We start from the raw sequence: 17,826 nt of genomic DNA, 5'->3' as shown, positions 1-17,826 counted from the left end.
ATTAAAAATATATAAATAATTTAAAACCTTTTTCTAAATTTATATCTCTGCGGCAATTTTCTCTTAATTTCTGCTTCTTCTCTAATAATTCTATTTTTTTTCAAGGACAGTTCATCTTCAGATTCGGTGTCAATATCAGAGCTAGAAAAAAAATTTTAAAGTGAGATTAACAAATTATTTCTGTTTTGTTCTATTTCCATATTATGTCTTTAATATTTTTTGTTTTCATCCTCTATTTTTGTGTGTGTACACATTTATTTATTTACCTGTTCGGATGGGAAGTACAACTATCCATATTTTCGTTACTAAGGTTATCTAAATGTAATAATCCATCTGGCATTTGTTCAGAAATTTTATTAAGGGAATCACCATCAGGGCAGCTAAATTAAATAAAAATAAAATCTTATATTAGTACATTTTCTAATAACCTGTACCTTATATGTGATTTTAAAAATTTATAAATATGTAACATTTTCCCAAAATAGAGAAATCACGTTTTTAAACTTTATTTTCACAACTGCGGTACATATCTGCAACAAGTGAATCTGATATATGATAAATATGTACGAATTCCTAAGTAACATGTGTGGAGTATTCGCCTAATGCTAAAACTGCCAAAAAAAAAGCATTTCACTGCTATGTACTGGCACTTACTTCATTAAGATCACGTGGCCACCTTTCGCTTCAACTCTTGGAGGATTCCCTGGTAATGCAGTAAGTTAGAGGGATAGGATGTGGAGAAATTGAGCCATTGAGAACTTAGCGTAGCAGGATGTTGCAGCTTCAGAAACAGGGAACAAGGAGATCTCGGTGCAAGGTAGAATTAGAAACAAAGTAAGAAGTATTAGCGATTCGAAGGAGCGTTTTCAATTGAAAAGATTATATTCTGTAGATATTGGAAATTTTGGCAGAGATTTCAATTTCGTATACCCAGGTAGGTTTGAGTATCATTGTGAAGATAAAGTCGTTTGTTCTATATTCTATATTGAATTGAAGGGGAGCGTTAGGCAAGCTCCGGGTCTCTGTGAGGGAAGAAGATTGCCGTGTCATCAGTGAAGATTGGTAAGGATATCAGCGATGTATATCCCGGCTCAAAGACACACTCCTGGAGAACACCCGTACGAATTGGGAAAGAAGTAGAGCAGGTTTTACCACAAACCACACTAAAACTCGTCCAGAAAGATAAGAATGGAGATATAGAAAGAATTTAGTAGGTAAGACGCTCATGAGTTTGGCCAAATTAAAAACATTGACATTAACACTTAATTTAAGGCGCACCAACATTGTCGTTGGCACCCAGAACTTTTTAAGTGCACTGCCGACCTGCTGAGAATGATCCCTCGCTACAAATAAAACTGTTCATCAACAGACAGTGAGTGTAAAGGCTCCTTGTTAGAGAAAATCTAAGGGTAACATTCTGAATTTGGCCTCAAAGTCTCAAGGTTTCAAGGTTCCTTTCAAGGTTACCACTCTACCTGTACCAAATGATATAATCCGTTTCCTGAATGATTTTTTTTTTTCTTTTTTGCTCAATACTGATATCAGACTTTTTTTTTAAAGTTGGCACAACAAATTTCAAAGCATGTTATCCACTAATTTAAAATTGGTGGAAAAACTAATCCTTAAAAATGTTTAATAGCAAAGAATTCCACTTCCCAGTGTATGCTAAAGAGAAACTACGATCCCATTACTACCAGTTATGAAAGACAAAAGGCACCACAAATAACTAAACTAGAATATAATTTACAGAAACTTACTTACTTTATCATATCATTGTAGGAATCGTTTTTTGTTAATGGCGATTTTTTTAATCCCGATCCCCTCCTTGACGAACTTCCTCTTCTCTCCTTTAAATGAAAATATAACTTATATAGTTAGAAACTGGCATGGAATTTACATAATTATATTTGTTGAAGGTAAAAATATATTTAAGCCCTAGATTCCTCCGCTAAGTATTAGTATTCCATAACTAAATATTACCTTATATAACCGACTTCCTTTTATCATGAAGCTGCTTTTAAGTACAAAATAAATCGAAATTCTATTAGATTTTTAATTAACTTATTAATTTTCTACACATTGTTGTAATAAAATTATAATTACCGACGAAGCAGAAGATTCATTATTCTGTCCCTGGTGTACAGTTGCAATACTGGCTCGCCTCTTTCCGTTCTGTAGTGTGAAATCATTGATAAAAACATAAAATCATTATTAATTATGATAAAACTTTAAATAGAAATAAAATATTATTTTCCAACTTACAGCAGATTTTAGAGCGGCAATAGCTGGAATCTTATTTTCCTTCAATAGTTTTCTAAATAAAAATAAAATAATTTTAATAGTATTTGTGAATGAACTTCCAATAAATACTTAAGTCACTTATAAAATTGTTTTATCCTGTTGTTTTAAAATATATAACTTAAATCCTTTATAAATAGTTTGCACAAGAGGGCAATGATCAAATAGTTTTGTTTTGTTTTCTTTTTTTTTTGGGGAGGCATTTTTTTTTTAATGATTTAAGGCGCGTCAACATCTAAGGTTATTGGCGCCCGGAGTTTTTTTCAGTGCACTGCTGGCCTCCGGACAGTGTTCTCTCGTTACAGACAACACTGTCCATCACCGGACAGTGAGCTGTAAGAAGCTCTTAGGAAGAGAAAATCTAACGGTCAGCAGCTGGATTCGAACCCGGGACCTCCGCGTAGGAGTCCAGTACGCTAACTGCATAGCTAATCCCTTCCCTTATTGTTATTATAATGATTACTATTTAAGGCCCGTCAAATCTAAGGTCTAGAATCTATGATAGTCTCCTATAAGCTACTCAGGGTACAACTCCAGTACAATTATAATTAAAATTTTGCATGCTATTTTTGGGGTACCTTAAGTACAGCACTTTTTTAAGCAAAGGTTTTCAATAATTATTTTTCCCAGCGATATTATAGATTCCAGTAGGGCGGCCTTAAAAGCCTACACCGCCGCGACCCAATGGATCTGTTGTGGATATATTATAAGAGAAAGGTCAAATCGAAAATGGGGTTCATCTGCAAACCCTTAATTTTGTACGCGGGTCTGCCGCGTGTGCAATCAAGAATCTAAAATGAAGTCACATATTCTGAAACTAGAGGTAACGGTCAGCAAATTTTCCACCCTACAATTTTTGGCTCAGATCAACCGTTTAAACATGAAATCCCTTTGAGCCGTTTTAAAATGAACACCCTGTATATATGCCATCTCACTTACTGCTAATCCAATCGAATTGACATACCTAGTCTCTTCGTGTTCTGTCCTTTCTTTTTCGTACGCTTGTTTCAAATTCTCCACATGTCTTAGAATGATATCCACTGCTTTAGACAATCTGTTCTCTTGTTGTACAGCACCAAATAACTAAAGAAAAAATACATTTATTGTTATTAGCTCATTATTTATGTATAATCTAACACATTAGCAATTTATTTTACGAGATATTTCAAGATAATTGATTCATTTAAATGATTAATGACATGGACTTTTCATGGGCTGTGCAACAAAGGTTGTTGATACTTAAGATCGCTAAGAAGCAATTGTAGACCACAAAAAGTACGAAAACTTGGACTTCACAACAACTGCCGACTAGATGCTTGATTTTAGAGAGAAGTTTAAGATCTTACTAGTCGAAAACATACTTCAAGGATAGCTTTAAATGGCATTAGCGATAAAATATAAATAAATATTATCTTTCACTAAGACCAAAGAATTAACGACTATTTTACAAGAATTTTAGTCATGTCGCAGAAACAAAATCTAAAAACACCCTTTGATATAACAGTTTATAAAGGTTAAAACTGCATTTGAGATTTTTGTTAGGAAAAAGATATGTTACCCATCAGTGATTATTCTAGTATTCGTCATCAGGCTCATTACGAAATGTGGCTATCCACTTTTTCTTTCAAAAACTACAAATGCTGATTAGAAACTTCATCTCGAGGCCTTTAAGTAAAAAAAGAAAAAAAGTTCTAAGAGGATGTAGCAATTTGACAGGGTAGGACAAATGCGGAGGAGGAATGCTTTAGGTTAATGAACGTCTTTGGAAAATGGGATTGCTTAAATTAGCTTTTCCAAATTTTCTTTACTGACGTCTTGTTTATAATCAAATTTCTCGACCCCTACATATTTTTATCAGTTTTATTTTATAAATATTAATTTACATTAACAAAATAACAGCATTATCTGAATCAGAAGAGGCAGTAATTCCAACACGTCTCTTGCTCGTATTATGGCCTAATTATATATTGTACATATGAAATATTAGTAATTTTATGTTTTGTTTATAATCAAGTTAAGTACATCTGTTAAAAGCTTCATACAATCCTTGCGATTTCTATTGGTCCAATGGTACGGAAAACATTTGACTAAATAATGTTGCACCACATATTCAGTAGTAGCGTTGAACAGAAAAGACAGGGAGTATAAAAGGCTTGGAAAACTCCGCATATTATATTGGATCTGAGAGCAGGCCAGTTTCTATCTGATCTAATTAGACAATTGATTATAAATAATTATAATAAAAAAAAAACTCCTACTTAATTAAACTTTTGGTTACCTCAGCAGTACTGGAAACGCGAAGTGTTGATTTATAAACATTCTCTATTTGCTGACGTATTTTGTCATATAGTTCTGATTTTTCGGAATCATTACATAAAGTACTTAGAAGCTGAAAAAAAACAACAATAAATTATTATAATCTGATTAGAGTTAATTCAATCTAATAAATTATTTTTAAAAGTTATTCTTTATTTAATAATACCTGAATTGATGATCTCAAAGTTTCAATTTCATGAGTCATATTAATTTCAGCCTGGTCCCTCAATTTATTTTGTAATTCTAATCTTCTAGTTAATGTAAGTTTGTCAGTCTTAAAGGCAAGCACCAAGGATGTATATTTATGCTGAAAAGAGTTATTTAATTTAAACAACAAATAATATTTAAATATTTAATTGGATTTGATAAAATTCTAATGAATTTTTTTTTTTCAACTAGCAACATTTTTTTTTGTATTCCTTTCACTAAATTTAGTTATGGAAATGCAGAACTAACCTCCATTTATGTGGGAAAGCGGATCAAAAAGGAGAGCAAGTTCACATTGTTCATTCGTCTGAGTTAGTTGAATTATATTTAGTAATGAATAAATATTAATTAATTAATTAACATTAAAATGGGTCAAATATGTTTTTAGAAGTAACTTGAGGTACTAATACTAATTACTTCAAATCTATTTATTTATTTTCTTCTTTTTTAGTGATCCATGAACAAGAATATAACTGTTCAATAACTAATAAGTCGACCATTTTCCTCAATATCTCATAACGTATGCATATAATTTAATTCTATGCTAGTAAACTCAAGGTTTAACAACCCAAAAGCTGTGTAAATGTCACAATTATTAGGCCTTAATGTTAAATTTAACTTTTTGTTGGCAACGAATTATTAAAATTATGAAATAGAAGAGATATCACAGTTGAAAATATGAAAAATTTGAAATAGCATAGAAGTTGATTTTATTTCAGTACAATTAACGTTATTGCTGTTTAATTCTACTAAAATTAATCAAATCTGATGGTAGCAAGACATCTAGCAACGATCAACCAGCAGGAATACATGTTAAAAAAATAATAAAATAAACTGATTTTCCTCCTGCTTAAAAACAACTATCCTTTATTGACCCCATTAGAGAGCTAGACTGAAAAATTGGCCTGAAATTTTAAACTTTCAAATTTCTTAGACACTTTTCAGTCAAAACTACATTATACTTATAACTTGTGTCAAAAATTAAACAAAGAATATTGATAAATAGTATTCTTAATTTGTAATTACAACGAAATTCACAGAAAAGAGTTTAATTTATAAGAGCAGCGAAAATCTGTCTTGTCTGGAGTTAAAACTGAATGATGATATTGTCTCTAAATTGGTTAAATTAATGTTGGCTAGTTGTTTCATTAAAACAATTTAAATGACAAGATTACAATTGCATGAGATCATTTCAGTGTGAGTAACCTATTAAATCATTTTTCATTCAAATAAAAATTTACAAATTAGAATCAAATTTAGGCGCCACAAAAGCCGAGAGGTTAGAGGCTAGAACCGCAAAGCTGAGATATATTGTTGGTACAGGGTTCGATTCCTGGTTTTGGCCTTGAATTTATTTAATTTGTACGTTATATCCAAGATTCCTGTTCTTTGTATGAAACCGATGATAAAATGATTCCTGTGTAATAAAACCGATCACACAGTCAATATGCAGTTCGTGTAGAAAATGCAGCAACTTTACAATAACAATGTAAACATATTATACTATCAATAAGTCCAAAAGATGATCTAGTCCTTAAGTCGAAAGCATGGCAAAAATAAACAAATTAAAACTGTCCGGTAGGACAGTTGTATAAGGGTTGATTATGACTGGAATTGGCATTATTGTTTCTTCCTCCTAATTATCTACACTATCTTAACGAAATGTCGATGAATAAAAGATCTGAAGTAATGAGGATGAATAATAAGAAGCACGACATGTGGACAAAAATAGCTTGTTACTCAGCTATTGAGGAAATATATACCATTATTCTCTGTGAAGTACCGAGAACCCATAAATATTGCCCTTTCGATCCAGTAACTCCCACTGAAAGCAACAAGTTCAAACAATTTGTTTACATCTCTTGCACATATGTTTTTTACCACGTAATCATTATCGCAATAAAAGCCACTTCTTTAGTAGCAAATTTGATGCAACGAAAATAACTCAGATCACGTCGAGTTAAATGTTTGGCTTACTTGAATCTCAATAAATGCTTTTACCAGTAACTGGGAATAACCGGCTGATTGCCGGTGACATATTATTGCTGTCTGGAACACCATCTATTTCACCTAAAACATTTCTGATAATAGTTAAAGGATTTGGGTCAACAACGTGACGAAAACTGTAGTTCAGTAACTAAATAAAAAGAACGACCTGGACGAAGCTGGGATTATATAACACTCTCTCTGAATTTCTTGAACCAGGCCTGAGTAGCTTGAGAAAAATCGGACCTCTCTATTTGCTTCATTAATTTCGAAACAAGCAATCATCTCCGAAACAGTGGATAATTAGAATGGTAAACGTAATATTTTTCAACTGACATACTTACGCTTTGAAAAAAACACAATAACACTTTGTAAAACATAAAAATAAAGTTTATAACAAAAAATAATACCTCAACATCATCTTCCGCAATTCTTGGTTCTCTGTAAACATAAAATTATTATTTCAATAAAATCTATTATTACGTAGATATATGTATTTAGTAAAACTACAATTTAGTAAAACAAATTTAGTAATAAAAGTGTCAAAGAGAAGTTTACCTTTCTTCAGATGTTGACTGAAGCCATAAGCCCAACTGGCGTAATGCGGTATCACTAAGACTTGGGAATACATTTTGATTTTGCTCCATGATTTCACTTTTTATTAATTTAACATCACTCTGAAAATAAACAGAGACATTTTTATTATTAATCAAAATTGAATCGTATGAGTGAACCTATTATTGATACATGTACGCCAGATTAGATCATCCAATATAATTCAATTTACCTAAATATAAAGAAATTGGGTAAAACGGAATAATCAAAACATTGTTCATAAATAAGGTAATAATTTAACCCAAAATAATATTTATAGAAGCTATTTATTTTCTTATTCAACTATAATCTAATTAATTATAATTTTAACTTGATCATGCATTTTGGAATGCGTATATTATCCTCAGATAAGAGGATAATGGCGTGTTTATTGGGGGACAATCCTGCAGTAAGGCACATTGAACGGGGAAAATAGGAAGAGATATTTTGTAATTTATTAAAAATGGCTACAAGGTACCTAAAGATGAGGAAAATGGACGGAAAAATCAGAAGAGACAAAATCATGAATACATACATCAAAAAACTTTTTAGAAAAGACACGTTAGTGACCAGTCAGATACATTTATCTAGCTCCGCTTTTGAATGGAGGAAAGAAATAGGGAGAGGAAGGCAGAGTCGCACAAAGTGTTGAAGAAAGAGGTATCCGAAAGCCAAATTTCAGAAAGCACTAAAAACAGCTTTAAGGAACGTGTGTGGTAACAAGTAGCTAAAACCAGAAAAATAATCTACGAGTTTAAAGTGGCACTTTGAGGACCTGATATTTTCAAAAATTTGGAATTTGACTTATATATTCAGTTCTAGTTAATGAGATTCACTAATAAGGAATCTACTTAAAAAACAAGTTCAGCTGAAAATAACACGTTCCTCAAACAACTGAATTCCTAGGAAAATGTTGATTATTTTCTACTCTTTTCAGAAATTACGAGTTAAAAAAAAAAATCTTTAGTATGTAAAATAAAGTTTTAACGAATCTCTTCTACAAGAAATAGAAAGATATTTAAATAATTTAACTAATAAAAAGGAAAAGATAACAGTGAAAAGTATTCCCATACATTTTGCATTCAAATGCAATTAAAGTAACGGAAGATTAAAGAAAAACTTACGACATAATGTCTACGTTTGATAAGATTTTACAAACGAAATATTAAGCTTTCTGTGATGTTTCATTTTTCAGCCAATTTTTTTAAAACATAAATGCACATTTTTTTTAAAAAAAAAAACTTACTTTGGAGTAAAAAAAAAATAAAAAAAATAATTAAGCCACAAGTAGTTAATTTTTTCCAGCCCTTTGCCAAGGAAATTCCCACCATTTGTCTTTACATGACCCAGAAGAAAGGCATAATAAGACAAGGTATAAGAGTTACATGGAAAGTGGAGGCCTAAGAGAACTAAAAAAAAAAGGAAAACATAGATTGGAGAAGAGAGTTAACTCAAGGAAGAACAATTGGAGAAAGATTTGCAAGACCTCGACAAGGCTATAGCTGCATCAGAGTGTTAAAAAGTAGAAGATAATTACTGAATGAGTAAGAATGAACAAGAAGTTTGAACAGTAGAGGGCCAAACTTGCAGTAAATCATAAGAACATTGAACATTAACAATTTATTAGAAGAATTATAGTTGTGCTAATAACTCATGTGGTTATATCCACAGTAGAGGAGCGCCGAAGAAGAATTTTCTTTTTCGATCAAAACCCAAAAAAATAAAAACTAATTTCTATAATCGAATCAAGAAACAAATTTGACTTACAGCATCCTTTAAATTCGTCTCAATTTTTACCTCTTTTTCTGGTTCTTTGGGTTGTTCACACAGAGATTCACTGAAACAATAAAATAAAGAAAACTAAATAAATATTTAAAATCTTCAAGAAAACAGGTTACAGTAAAGAAAGAAAAAGAAGAGTTAGCAATGTCATCACTCAGTCTTCCATCTTCCAACTGTGGAAATAAAGTATCATCACATAATTATTGTACTATAAATAATGCATTATCTACGGTTTAATGGTAAATTTAACTTAAGATTGTAAGCTAGTCATTCATCCATGATGTTGTTTACTACGCTCTGGTGCATTAAATATTTAATGCTCTTTGAAGCAGATTGTGGCATTATTCTGTGACAAAAGAATATTGTGTTAACTGCACTGTAAACTAAATGCACTTTAACCTCCTTTGAAGTGAACAGTGAATGCTGCTTACACATTTTTAAAAGTAACTTAATTTCACTTAATATATTTTACGTGATAAATACTTAGTAGATAACGGCGATTTCTAATAACTTTTTAGATAATTATAAAATCTGAACTGTACGAGCGAGAGCTAATTCCTTTAGTTAGCAATGATAAGAGCGTTAGTACTACTATCTGTAGGCAACTGCTATAATAATCGAATTAATTGCTTTCGATCAGAATCATTATTATGACTAGAGATATGGCCAAAAAACATTTATTAAAAAATGATCTTAGTATCAAAAAATTCATTAAAAAAAATCAATACAAAACATTATTTAAATATAATCATTATGTGAAATGTTAACGACATAATGATAGCCCATAATCACTGTGTAACCATTTATAATTTAAATAAAAATTAATAAGCTAATTTGATAGTAAAATTAATTATCAGTTCAAGGCATTTGATAATAGTAACATACATGAATAAACAACTATGAGAATTGCCCACAAATATCTACATCTCACACATTTAGTAAAACATAAAGAAAATAAATAACATAAATGCCTTTAACGTAATAATATAAAAAATAATTTAAAATAAAAAGAAAGAAGTAATTATACCAATACTCTTTATTTTAGAAACAAGGTCAACTATTACATTATTACAAATAATACCTTTTCATACTTTAAAAATATAAAAGATATAAGATAGAATTAAAGAAATAGTTAAAAATATAGCTATTATTCCATTGATGAGTATCTTAGAATAAAAATAAATGCAACAAAACACTTGACACCTTCTTGTTATTTACTTTTTGTATTTATTCCATCAATAGTAGTGTGTGAATACGAATTTCGTAAAGTACTAGAGCAAGAGTGGATGATGCAAAAATGATTTTTCTTAAAAATAAAGAATTGTAGGTAAAATGTAAAATTTCCAAGTTCGGGTCACAGAGGTTTTATATTTTTTATTTTCTCCGATTATTATCATTTTTATTACCCTTAATTTTAATTTTACATTATTCAAAATTCTAAATGAACTATTGTGACATATTAATGATGGAACAATATAAGTGATAAATCATTTATGTCGAAAGTTGGGAGTGATAAACTCAGTAACGACTGAAGTGAAACATCCTTATAATTTATAAAAAAAACTATTGTAATAATAAATAAATAATAAATATTGTAATATTATAATGATATATTAATTCTTATGCAACTTATTTAGCATTTAATTTTATCCTTTTCTGCTATTTTGTAAATATGATAATATTTTAATATTTATGCAATTCTCTAATTCTCTCTGACGTTTAAATATCAATAACTATAAACTTCTAGGGTTTCTTTGATAACTGACTTTGATTTCAATTATATTATGTAAAAAAAATAAATAATAAAAAACTGAGGAATAATATTTGTCTTAGATTGCGAACATGTAACAATAATTTCCTGGCAGAGCTCTATTAGTGGCAACCTTGAAAACTCACTGGTTACTGAGATGGTAATTTTTTTTTTCTTTCAACTTTAAATAATAATCTCTGGAGTTCTTTTCTGGCAACACCCGAACTGTATGGAGTTCTGGGCTTCTCAATTTATCATGACATCCAGACACTGTTCCCAAATACAGACAATTCTATCCATCAAGCTCCTTCAGCTATAGAATTTCAGCATCAAGATGGACTCGATCCTGTGTAAAAATGAATCCTGTGCAGTATCATCTAATCTAATCCATTCCTCAATATGTGCCTTAAAAGATTTAAGTATTCTTGTGTAAGTGAACAACTTTTTTTTGAAAATGATTTTGATTTCGTAGTGCTGGATTAATGTCTTGATTTTATCTTCCATTTCCCAGGTAGATTTTGGATTTTCACGCTTTCACTATGTTGTTTTCGTCTCATATACCCACTGCACTGGCGAACCCCTGCAAATTTTCTTTGAAATATTTTACTAGCAAACTATTTTTAGGGATAGCTTATTTTACGCATTAATTAAATGGTTTCTTGGTTTCCCTCTGCTAAGGAACAAAATTTGAAAATAATTTTTCTCTAAAAAATTATTTTCTCTAAAGTTAGTGAAAAGTATAATATTGCAAGAACTTCATTTAATTAACAAGTTCATTTTTCAGAACTCCCCAAAAATCCTTCTTCCAAAATGATAGGTTAACAATGCACAGCCATTGTAAAAAGTTTACAAAGGAGTGGTCCAACCGTTTCCATTAATTTTCAAAAAATAAAATCGAGTAACTATTCCATAAAATGGCAGTTACACTTCACAAATTGTTTTTAATCTTTGGAATTCTAGCAATACTTCTAACGTCACTTGATACTATGTACTTGATACTATATGATTATTTTAAGATACGTGCTTAAAATCCGTAGTTTCATGAGCATCTTTCCTCATAAAAAAAAAAAATTTCTTGGATAAACTATTTATGGATAAACATTTTATGTTAGTTTTAAGAAAAATCGCAATAAACCAAAAAAATCTCCTCCATAAAACTGTTTTTCAGATCGTTAGATTTCTCAAAAAATCTTGGCATCACTTTGATAATAGGAACTAAATGAAAACACAACTTTGTAACTTCTCATTTTTCAAGATATTCTATTAGCGTCTATTGCATGAAAGTGATTGCAAAGCTTGCAATAAAAATGTTTAAAAATCTAAGTGCACTTAACTAAGTGAATAGTGGCAACAGAAAAACTAATGCGTGTTCCAATTTGTTATCGTCAAAACACCAGTTATCTACTTCTTTGTTTATAATTAAATTGATACGCTTTTTAATTTTTTGATATATACGACTCATAAAACTTTATATACAAGTAATTCTAGTCGTCCTTCAGATTGGAATTTTAATAAACATGATTAAAAAAAAAATAAACAAAAAAGAAATTTACTTTGCTCCTTTAATGGTTGCGTTCAACGACCGATATACTCTCCATATTATAGAAGAAAGAAATACTGGTACCAGTAATATACACTGTTGCATATTAAAATGCAGTTGAGAGTAATTTTAATAATAACAATAATATTGGTGATAATAGCAGTGTATGGGAATAAGTAAATTACACCTATCACAATTACCTTAGATTATCATCCTGACTACAAATAACATTAAACCACTTACCGGCGCTCACATCCTTTATGATAATAATGGTTTAAAGGTTATAAAAGGTTACAGGCGCGCACAGAAGTATCAATTTCCAACCCCTTTTCGAAAATATAAGAAAAAGCAATTCTTAACCAGTAATTTGCTGTAATAAATGTAATTTTAAGCTAGGAAATTCCAGCTCTAAGATAATATTACACTTCTACAACTGCAACTGTAATGGGCGTTCTGAATGCAGTTCTCTAATCTAAAAGTTGGACGCAAAATTAGATTAGATTCCGCAGGGTTGGAATTTTGAACTATTCCAAAATGAATAACTGTTACACAACGCTTTTGGCCGTATAGTTGGGTAAAACACACACACACACAAAAAAAAAACAGCCTTTGCCACCGCAAGTTGGGCACACCACTCTGATTAGAATAAAGAGATTGGTAAAGGAATCCTGAGCAAAGCTTGAAGATAAGAGATTTTTCTTCTAATCTACACAGAACATTCGTTGACAGACCCATTTGCTGCAAGTGTTTACTCGATATGCAGAGGTCTGACATAAGACTTATGATCGTCCGTAAGTCTTGTCGGTCTTGTGCGTTCACGCTTTGTTGGCAAGGTATCTTAGGAAACCTACTGGGCTAGACAGGAAAGCTTTTGGGCAATTAATGGAATACTAACTGGAGCAATTACTAAATAATTTTAAAGACAAATATATATATATTATTTGAAGGCATACTATCATCGCGGTCATCCGAGCATGTGAGCCAGCAGTAAAAAAGGCTGTAAAAACAAGACAAAATAGAATAGGGTAAATTTTTTGCCACTAAAGACTCTCAGAGCTCATTAACGCAGGAGAAGAATGAAAAAAGAACCCTAAAACACAGGAGTCTTCACAAGAGGGCCCCCCTAAAATCAACAATTCCTATGTCTCAGAAGTCTCTAAGTAGCATCATTACTCTTTAATGAAATTACCAATTAGTTTGTTTACAGTAAACTGGATTACAGTCCAGCTGCCTTCTAGTCATGCGCGTCCTGATCTCCGAATCCATTCGAAAAAAGTTATAGTAGCCGAAAGAAAAGGTAACCTCCCGGCAACCGTTTGTTATCGGCAATTAACACTGTCGATCATCTAAAGAGTTAAAGAAATCACTTATTCCGCTCTAAACCAATCCATGGGTAAATTCATTCTAATAATCTGAAGTGGGAACCAAAATAAAACTAGAAAGTGACTGTTTAATACGACAATGAAATTCAACCGGACAAGTGAGTCAACCAAAAAAACGTTTTTGTTCGTTTCAGCGGTTTCTAAACATTTCGGTGACAAGCTCTGGAAGAAGCTTATTTCCAGTTCAGTAATCATACTTAAATGTTGCCTTTTTCAGTTACAAGAACTGAAAAGAAGTAAGTTACATCCGCCAAGACCAAAAACTCTTGGGTGTCGCAGAGGTTGTTTAGTCTAATAAAGGAACAATGTGAGATAGACTTTCATTTTCTGTGTTTAAAATTCTTACTACTAGTTACTGTAGTCATTCAATTTTCTAGAACTACCAAAAGAATATTTTGGACCAGCTTTTTTTTGCACAATTAGACGCAGCTTTGAAGAAACTGATCTAATCTGTAAGCGTTTGTTCGTATATGTAGATTAAATTTTAATCTTTTGCTTGTTTAAATATTATTCTCAACCTTTACAAACTCAATGTAACCTTGTGCAACATTGTTTAACAATATTTATTTTTCATTCTTATCTCAGGGAAAAAAATGAGACGAAATGAAAGTACATATCTCATCAGAACACAGCTTCTCGAATTAGCTATTACAAATGATATTGTTTAAATATTAAGATTAAATTATAATATAATTTATTGTGATAGACATTTTTGTTTGCAAACCATCTAAATTGCAATAAATAAATATTATTGTGCAACCACGTACATATATTTACTTTTGATAACTCCACTAAAAGAAATTTTAAACAAACCGGTAGACAAGAAAAAGCAAAAAATTGATATAAACCTCTTTTTTTTCAATACAATTTATTTTTATCGAACCTTGATATTAAAAAAAAAGAATATTATTTTAATGTTTTACATGTAGTTAAACAGTGAATGTGATTGCTTCCACTGCGAGCATCTGATGGTAATTATGGCAATGAAACTGATCAAGTGTTTCCTTTAAAACAAATGATACATTTCAATTTAAAACTAATTGTTTCAAGTGATTTAGTCCGCCATTTTAATTATTTAGACAGGAATGACAATAATTTCTCAAATCTATTAAATTAATGGGGCATAACCTTGTCTTGAGAGGCAGAATTTGTGCAATAGCGTCGATGAGGATCCTGTCCTCCAATGTCCTTTCAACCCATTTCACATTTATTACTTAACCCGTTGCCGCACACTTTTAATTTGATGATCGTGCTCAGAAACACACTTTTTTTTCTCAATTGTTCATGACTGCCAGATGGAATCAAGTGTAAGTTGTATGTTTGGAAGTAAAAATTATCACATTTAACCACGGTTTTTCCAAAAAAACTCTCGACGGCTATAACCGCCATTTGCTCATCATGTCATTTTTTCTCTTTCCAGAGCAAATGACGGCTATGGCCGTCGTGACGACTATACAGCATTTGCTTTACTAATTCAATAATTAACAAGTTTATGCGTTAGTACTTCGTACTAACGCTGTACTTTTTTTATTAATTAAAATGTGCACGACGGCTATAGACGTCGTTTGCCTACATATCAACAAAGATTGGACGGCCAAAGCCGTCATTTGCGGCAACGGGTTAAACAAAATTATATATGATAAAATATTTATTTTTTAATGATTTAAAGCGCGTCAACATCTAAGGTTATAGGCGCCCGAAGCTTTTTTCAGTGCACTGCCGGCCTTCAGACAGTGTTCTCTCGTTACAGACAACCCTGTCCATCACCGGACAGTGAGCTGTAAGAAGCTCCTAGGAAGAGAAAATCTAAGGGTCAGCAGCTGGATTCGAACCCGGGACCTCCGCGTGGGAGTCCAGTATGCTAACCTCATAGCTAATCCCTTCCCTAATAAAATAATTATTATAATAACCTTTAAATTAATAACCGACTTTGTTTTTTTCTCCCAAAAATAATAAATATCATTACAAACAAGTTGAGAATCGGTTGTAAAAGCACTCATTCAACGTTCAGACTTACAGATAACTTTTCTTACTGCAGTAAGATAAGAATAATTTTAGGGTTCATTTTAAAATTAAAAAGCGTTAATCACTTAAATTTAGTAGATTAGGATAGCACTGGTTAAGATTTAAACCAAAGAATCTAAATGACCGTGCCAAGCTTTTAGAGCTTTTTTCCCTTTTCAAACACTCCTTCAGTATCAAACCCAACATTCAGATATACATCAAATCTCTCCAAAAATAATTATTCTAGATAAATGTTTGAGAAATATAGAATACATACAGTTTTAAATTAATTATTAATTGTTAGTGAAAGTAACATTGAGTCCACATTGAAAGTTTTGGTTAAAGATTTACATACCAAGTACCAAGTCGTCTAATAATTAATAAATGATCATATTGGAAGCTGAATTACCACAAATAGTTTGAGAGCTCGCTGAACAACAACACTGCTATTGCTAATTACAATGCTATTAATTACATATCTGAATTTAAAGTATTCTACCATTCATTGTTATCGTTGTACCAATGCGCAGATTGTAGCACAAATAAACAAGAAAACGAATTTTATTGTTGCAACTTAACAGTGGAATGCAAAATAAGAATAAGAATGAAAAACCGACTTTGACCCCATCAATTTAATAAAAATCAAGTTAAGATCAGAATCTTAACCTCTACAAAATCTTGTTAAAAACAGTACTGTTTAAGGAGGTAAAAACCTATTGAGAACCGCCATTCTCAGAGGGTCGCCATCTCGATTCTCTCTCTATAAGGTTCTGATCCAGTGATTATCCTCAACATGGCAATTATTTAAAAACTAGTTTTTCAAATCAAGGTTTTTTTGCAAAGGAAGTGACATAGATATTTTTGTAAACAACATATTGTTTATATTAAGTGAAGATATTCTCTTAGAAATTCCTAATTAATCTGAACTGACATCTATTCAAATAGAATATCAACTTCTATAATTATTCACTACATAGATACTTAGTTCGTTTCTTTGTATTATTTTGGTATTGTGGATAACCACATCTTTAATTTTTGCCCTTTTTAAAGGCCAAGTTCTTGTTGTCACAGTTAACAGTAAAATCAACCAAGAGCAATAAAAGCACTCATTTTTAGAAGAAAATTCCATGAGAGACGAATTTTTAAATCACCTAATTCTCCTATAAGTCGATAGAATGAGTGAAGCATGTCCTCAATTCACAATATAATTGCTACGATAGTCACCTAAATTAAGAAATATTTTCACTAAATATAGAAAAAAAGATACTAATCATCAATAAATTCAAGTATTCTTCAATTTTAATTTTTAATATACCGCTTCACACAATTAATTCACTTTACTACGCCTTTTGAATCTACGTGAGTAACTTTAAATATTGCACTCTACAACGAAAATTATAACTATTTGTTGAATGAAAAAGATATCTAACCGAATGTGCAATATAAATTAATTATAATAAATAGGTGCTTCTGTGGTACAAATGACTACAAAATTGCGAACTAAAATAAAATGTTTACATCTTTGATAACATCACTCACCTCAAACTCCTGTATATTAAATAATATTTAAACCTAAACAGAGAAATAAACACAAAATATAAATTATAAAAAACGTAATATCAAAACATATTTTACGTAGTATTTGTCTATTTATTGGGTATAAACATGAATACACAGTGTTCCTTTCAAAGAAAAACCGATATAGAAATTAAATAATGAACTAGCATGAATGATTTAAAAAGGCTGAAAAATTCAATTTTCTTTTGGAAAATTGAAACAACTTATGGCTAATTTTCCCGATAAAACTAAAACAAAAAGAATTACAAGTTTTCAGAAATATTTAGTAACTTAGTAAAAAAAGTTGATGAAGTCTAAAAAAAAAATGTTTACATCACCAGATTACATCTTTTCTAGCGATAAGTTTCAAAATATAAATAGTATTAATCCAGTTCAACCCTTGTTAAATT

At 30.8% G+C, this 17,826-nt stretch overlaps 1 protein-coding gene across 6 annotated transcripts in view; it reads right to left on the bottom strand.

The window, feature by feature from the left end:
• LOC141461142 (uncharacterized) overlaps positions 1-17,826 on the bottom strand; it is a 127,745-nt gene that overhangs the window by 2,011 nt on the left and 107,908 nt on the right. For 3 of the 6 annotated variants that reach the window (XM_074141876.1, XM_074141880.1, XM_074141877.1), the window contains exons 12-23: positions 17,399-17,431; positions 9,169-9,238; positions 7,366-7,484; positions 7,218-7,248; positions 4,781-4,921; positions 4,577-4,687; positions 3,263-3,381; positions 2,263-2,314; positions 2,104-2,172; positions 1,762-1,847; positions 267-380; positions 28-141 (exon numbers count right to left, since the gene is read on the bottom strand). In XM_074141876.1, the coding sequence (XP_073997977.1) occupies positions 28-141; positions 267-380; positions 1,762-1,847; positions 2,104-2,172; positions 2,263-2,314; positions 3,263-3,381; positions 4,577-4,687; positions 4,781-4,921; positions 7,218-7,248; positions 7,366-7,484; positions 9,169-9,238; positions 17,399-17,431 (1,059 nt within the window). Of the gene's footprint in view, positions 1-27; positions 142-266; positions 381-1,761; positions 1,848-1,980; positions 2,015-2,103; positions 2,173-2,262; positions 2,315-3,262; positions 3,382-4,576; positions 4,688-4,780; positions 4,922-7,217; positions 7,249-7,365; positions 7,485-9,168; positions 9,239-17,398; positions 17,432-17,826 lie in introns of those variants that run through there. The other 3 variants (XR_012462618.1, XR_012462617.1, XM_074141878.1) reach the window with 3 other exon arrangements.

Source organism: Rhodnius prolixus, unplaced genomic scaffold (assembly GCF_049639745.1).
Source record: "Rhodnius prolixus isolate KJV_2025 unplaced genomic scaffold, Rpr scaffold_6, whole genome shotgun sequence".
Lineage (NCBI taxonomy): Eukaryota > Metazoa > Arthropoda > Insecta > Hemiptera > Reduviidae > Rhodnius > Rhodnius prolixus.
Note: the sequence above shows the minus strand (reverse complement) of the source record. Positions and strands in the feature narration are given on the sequence as shown.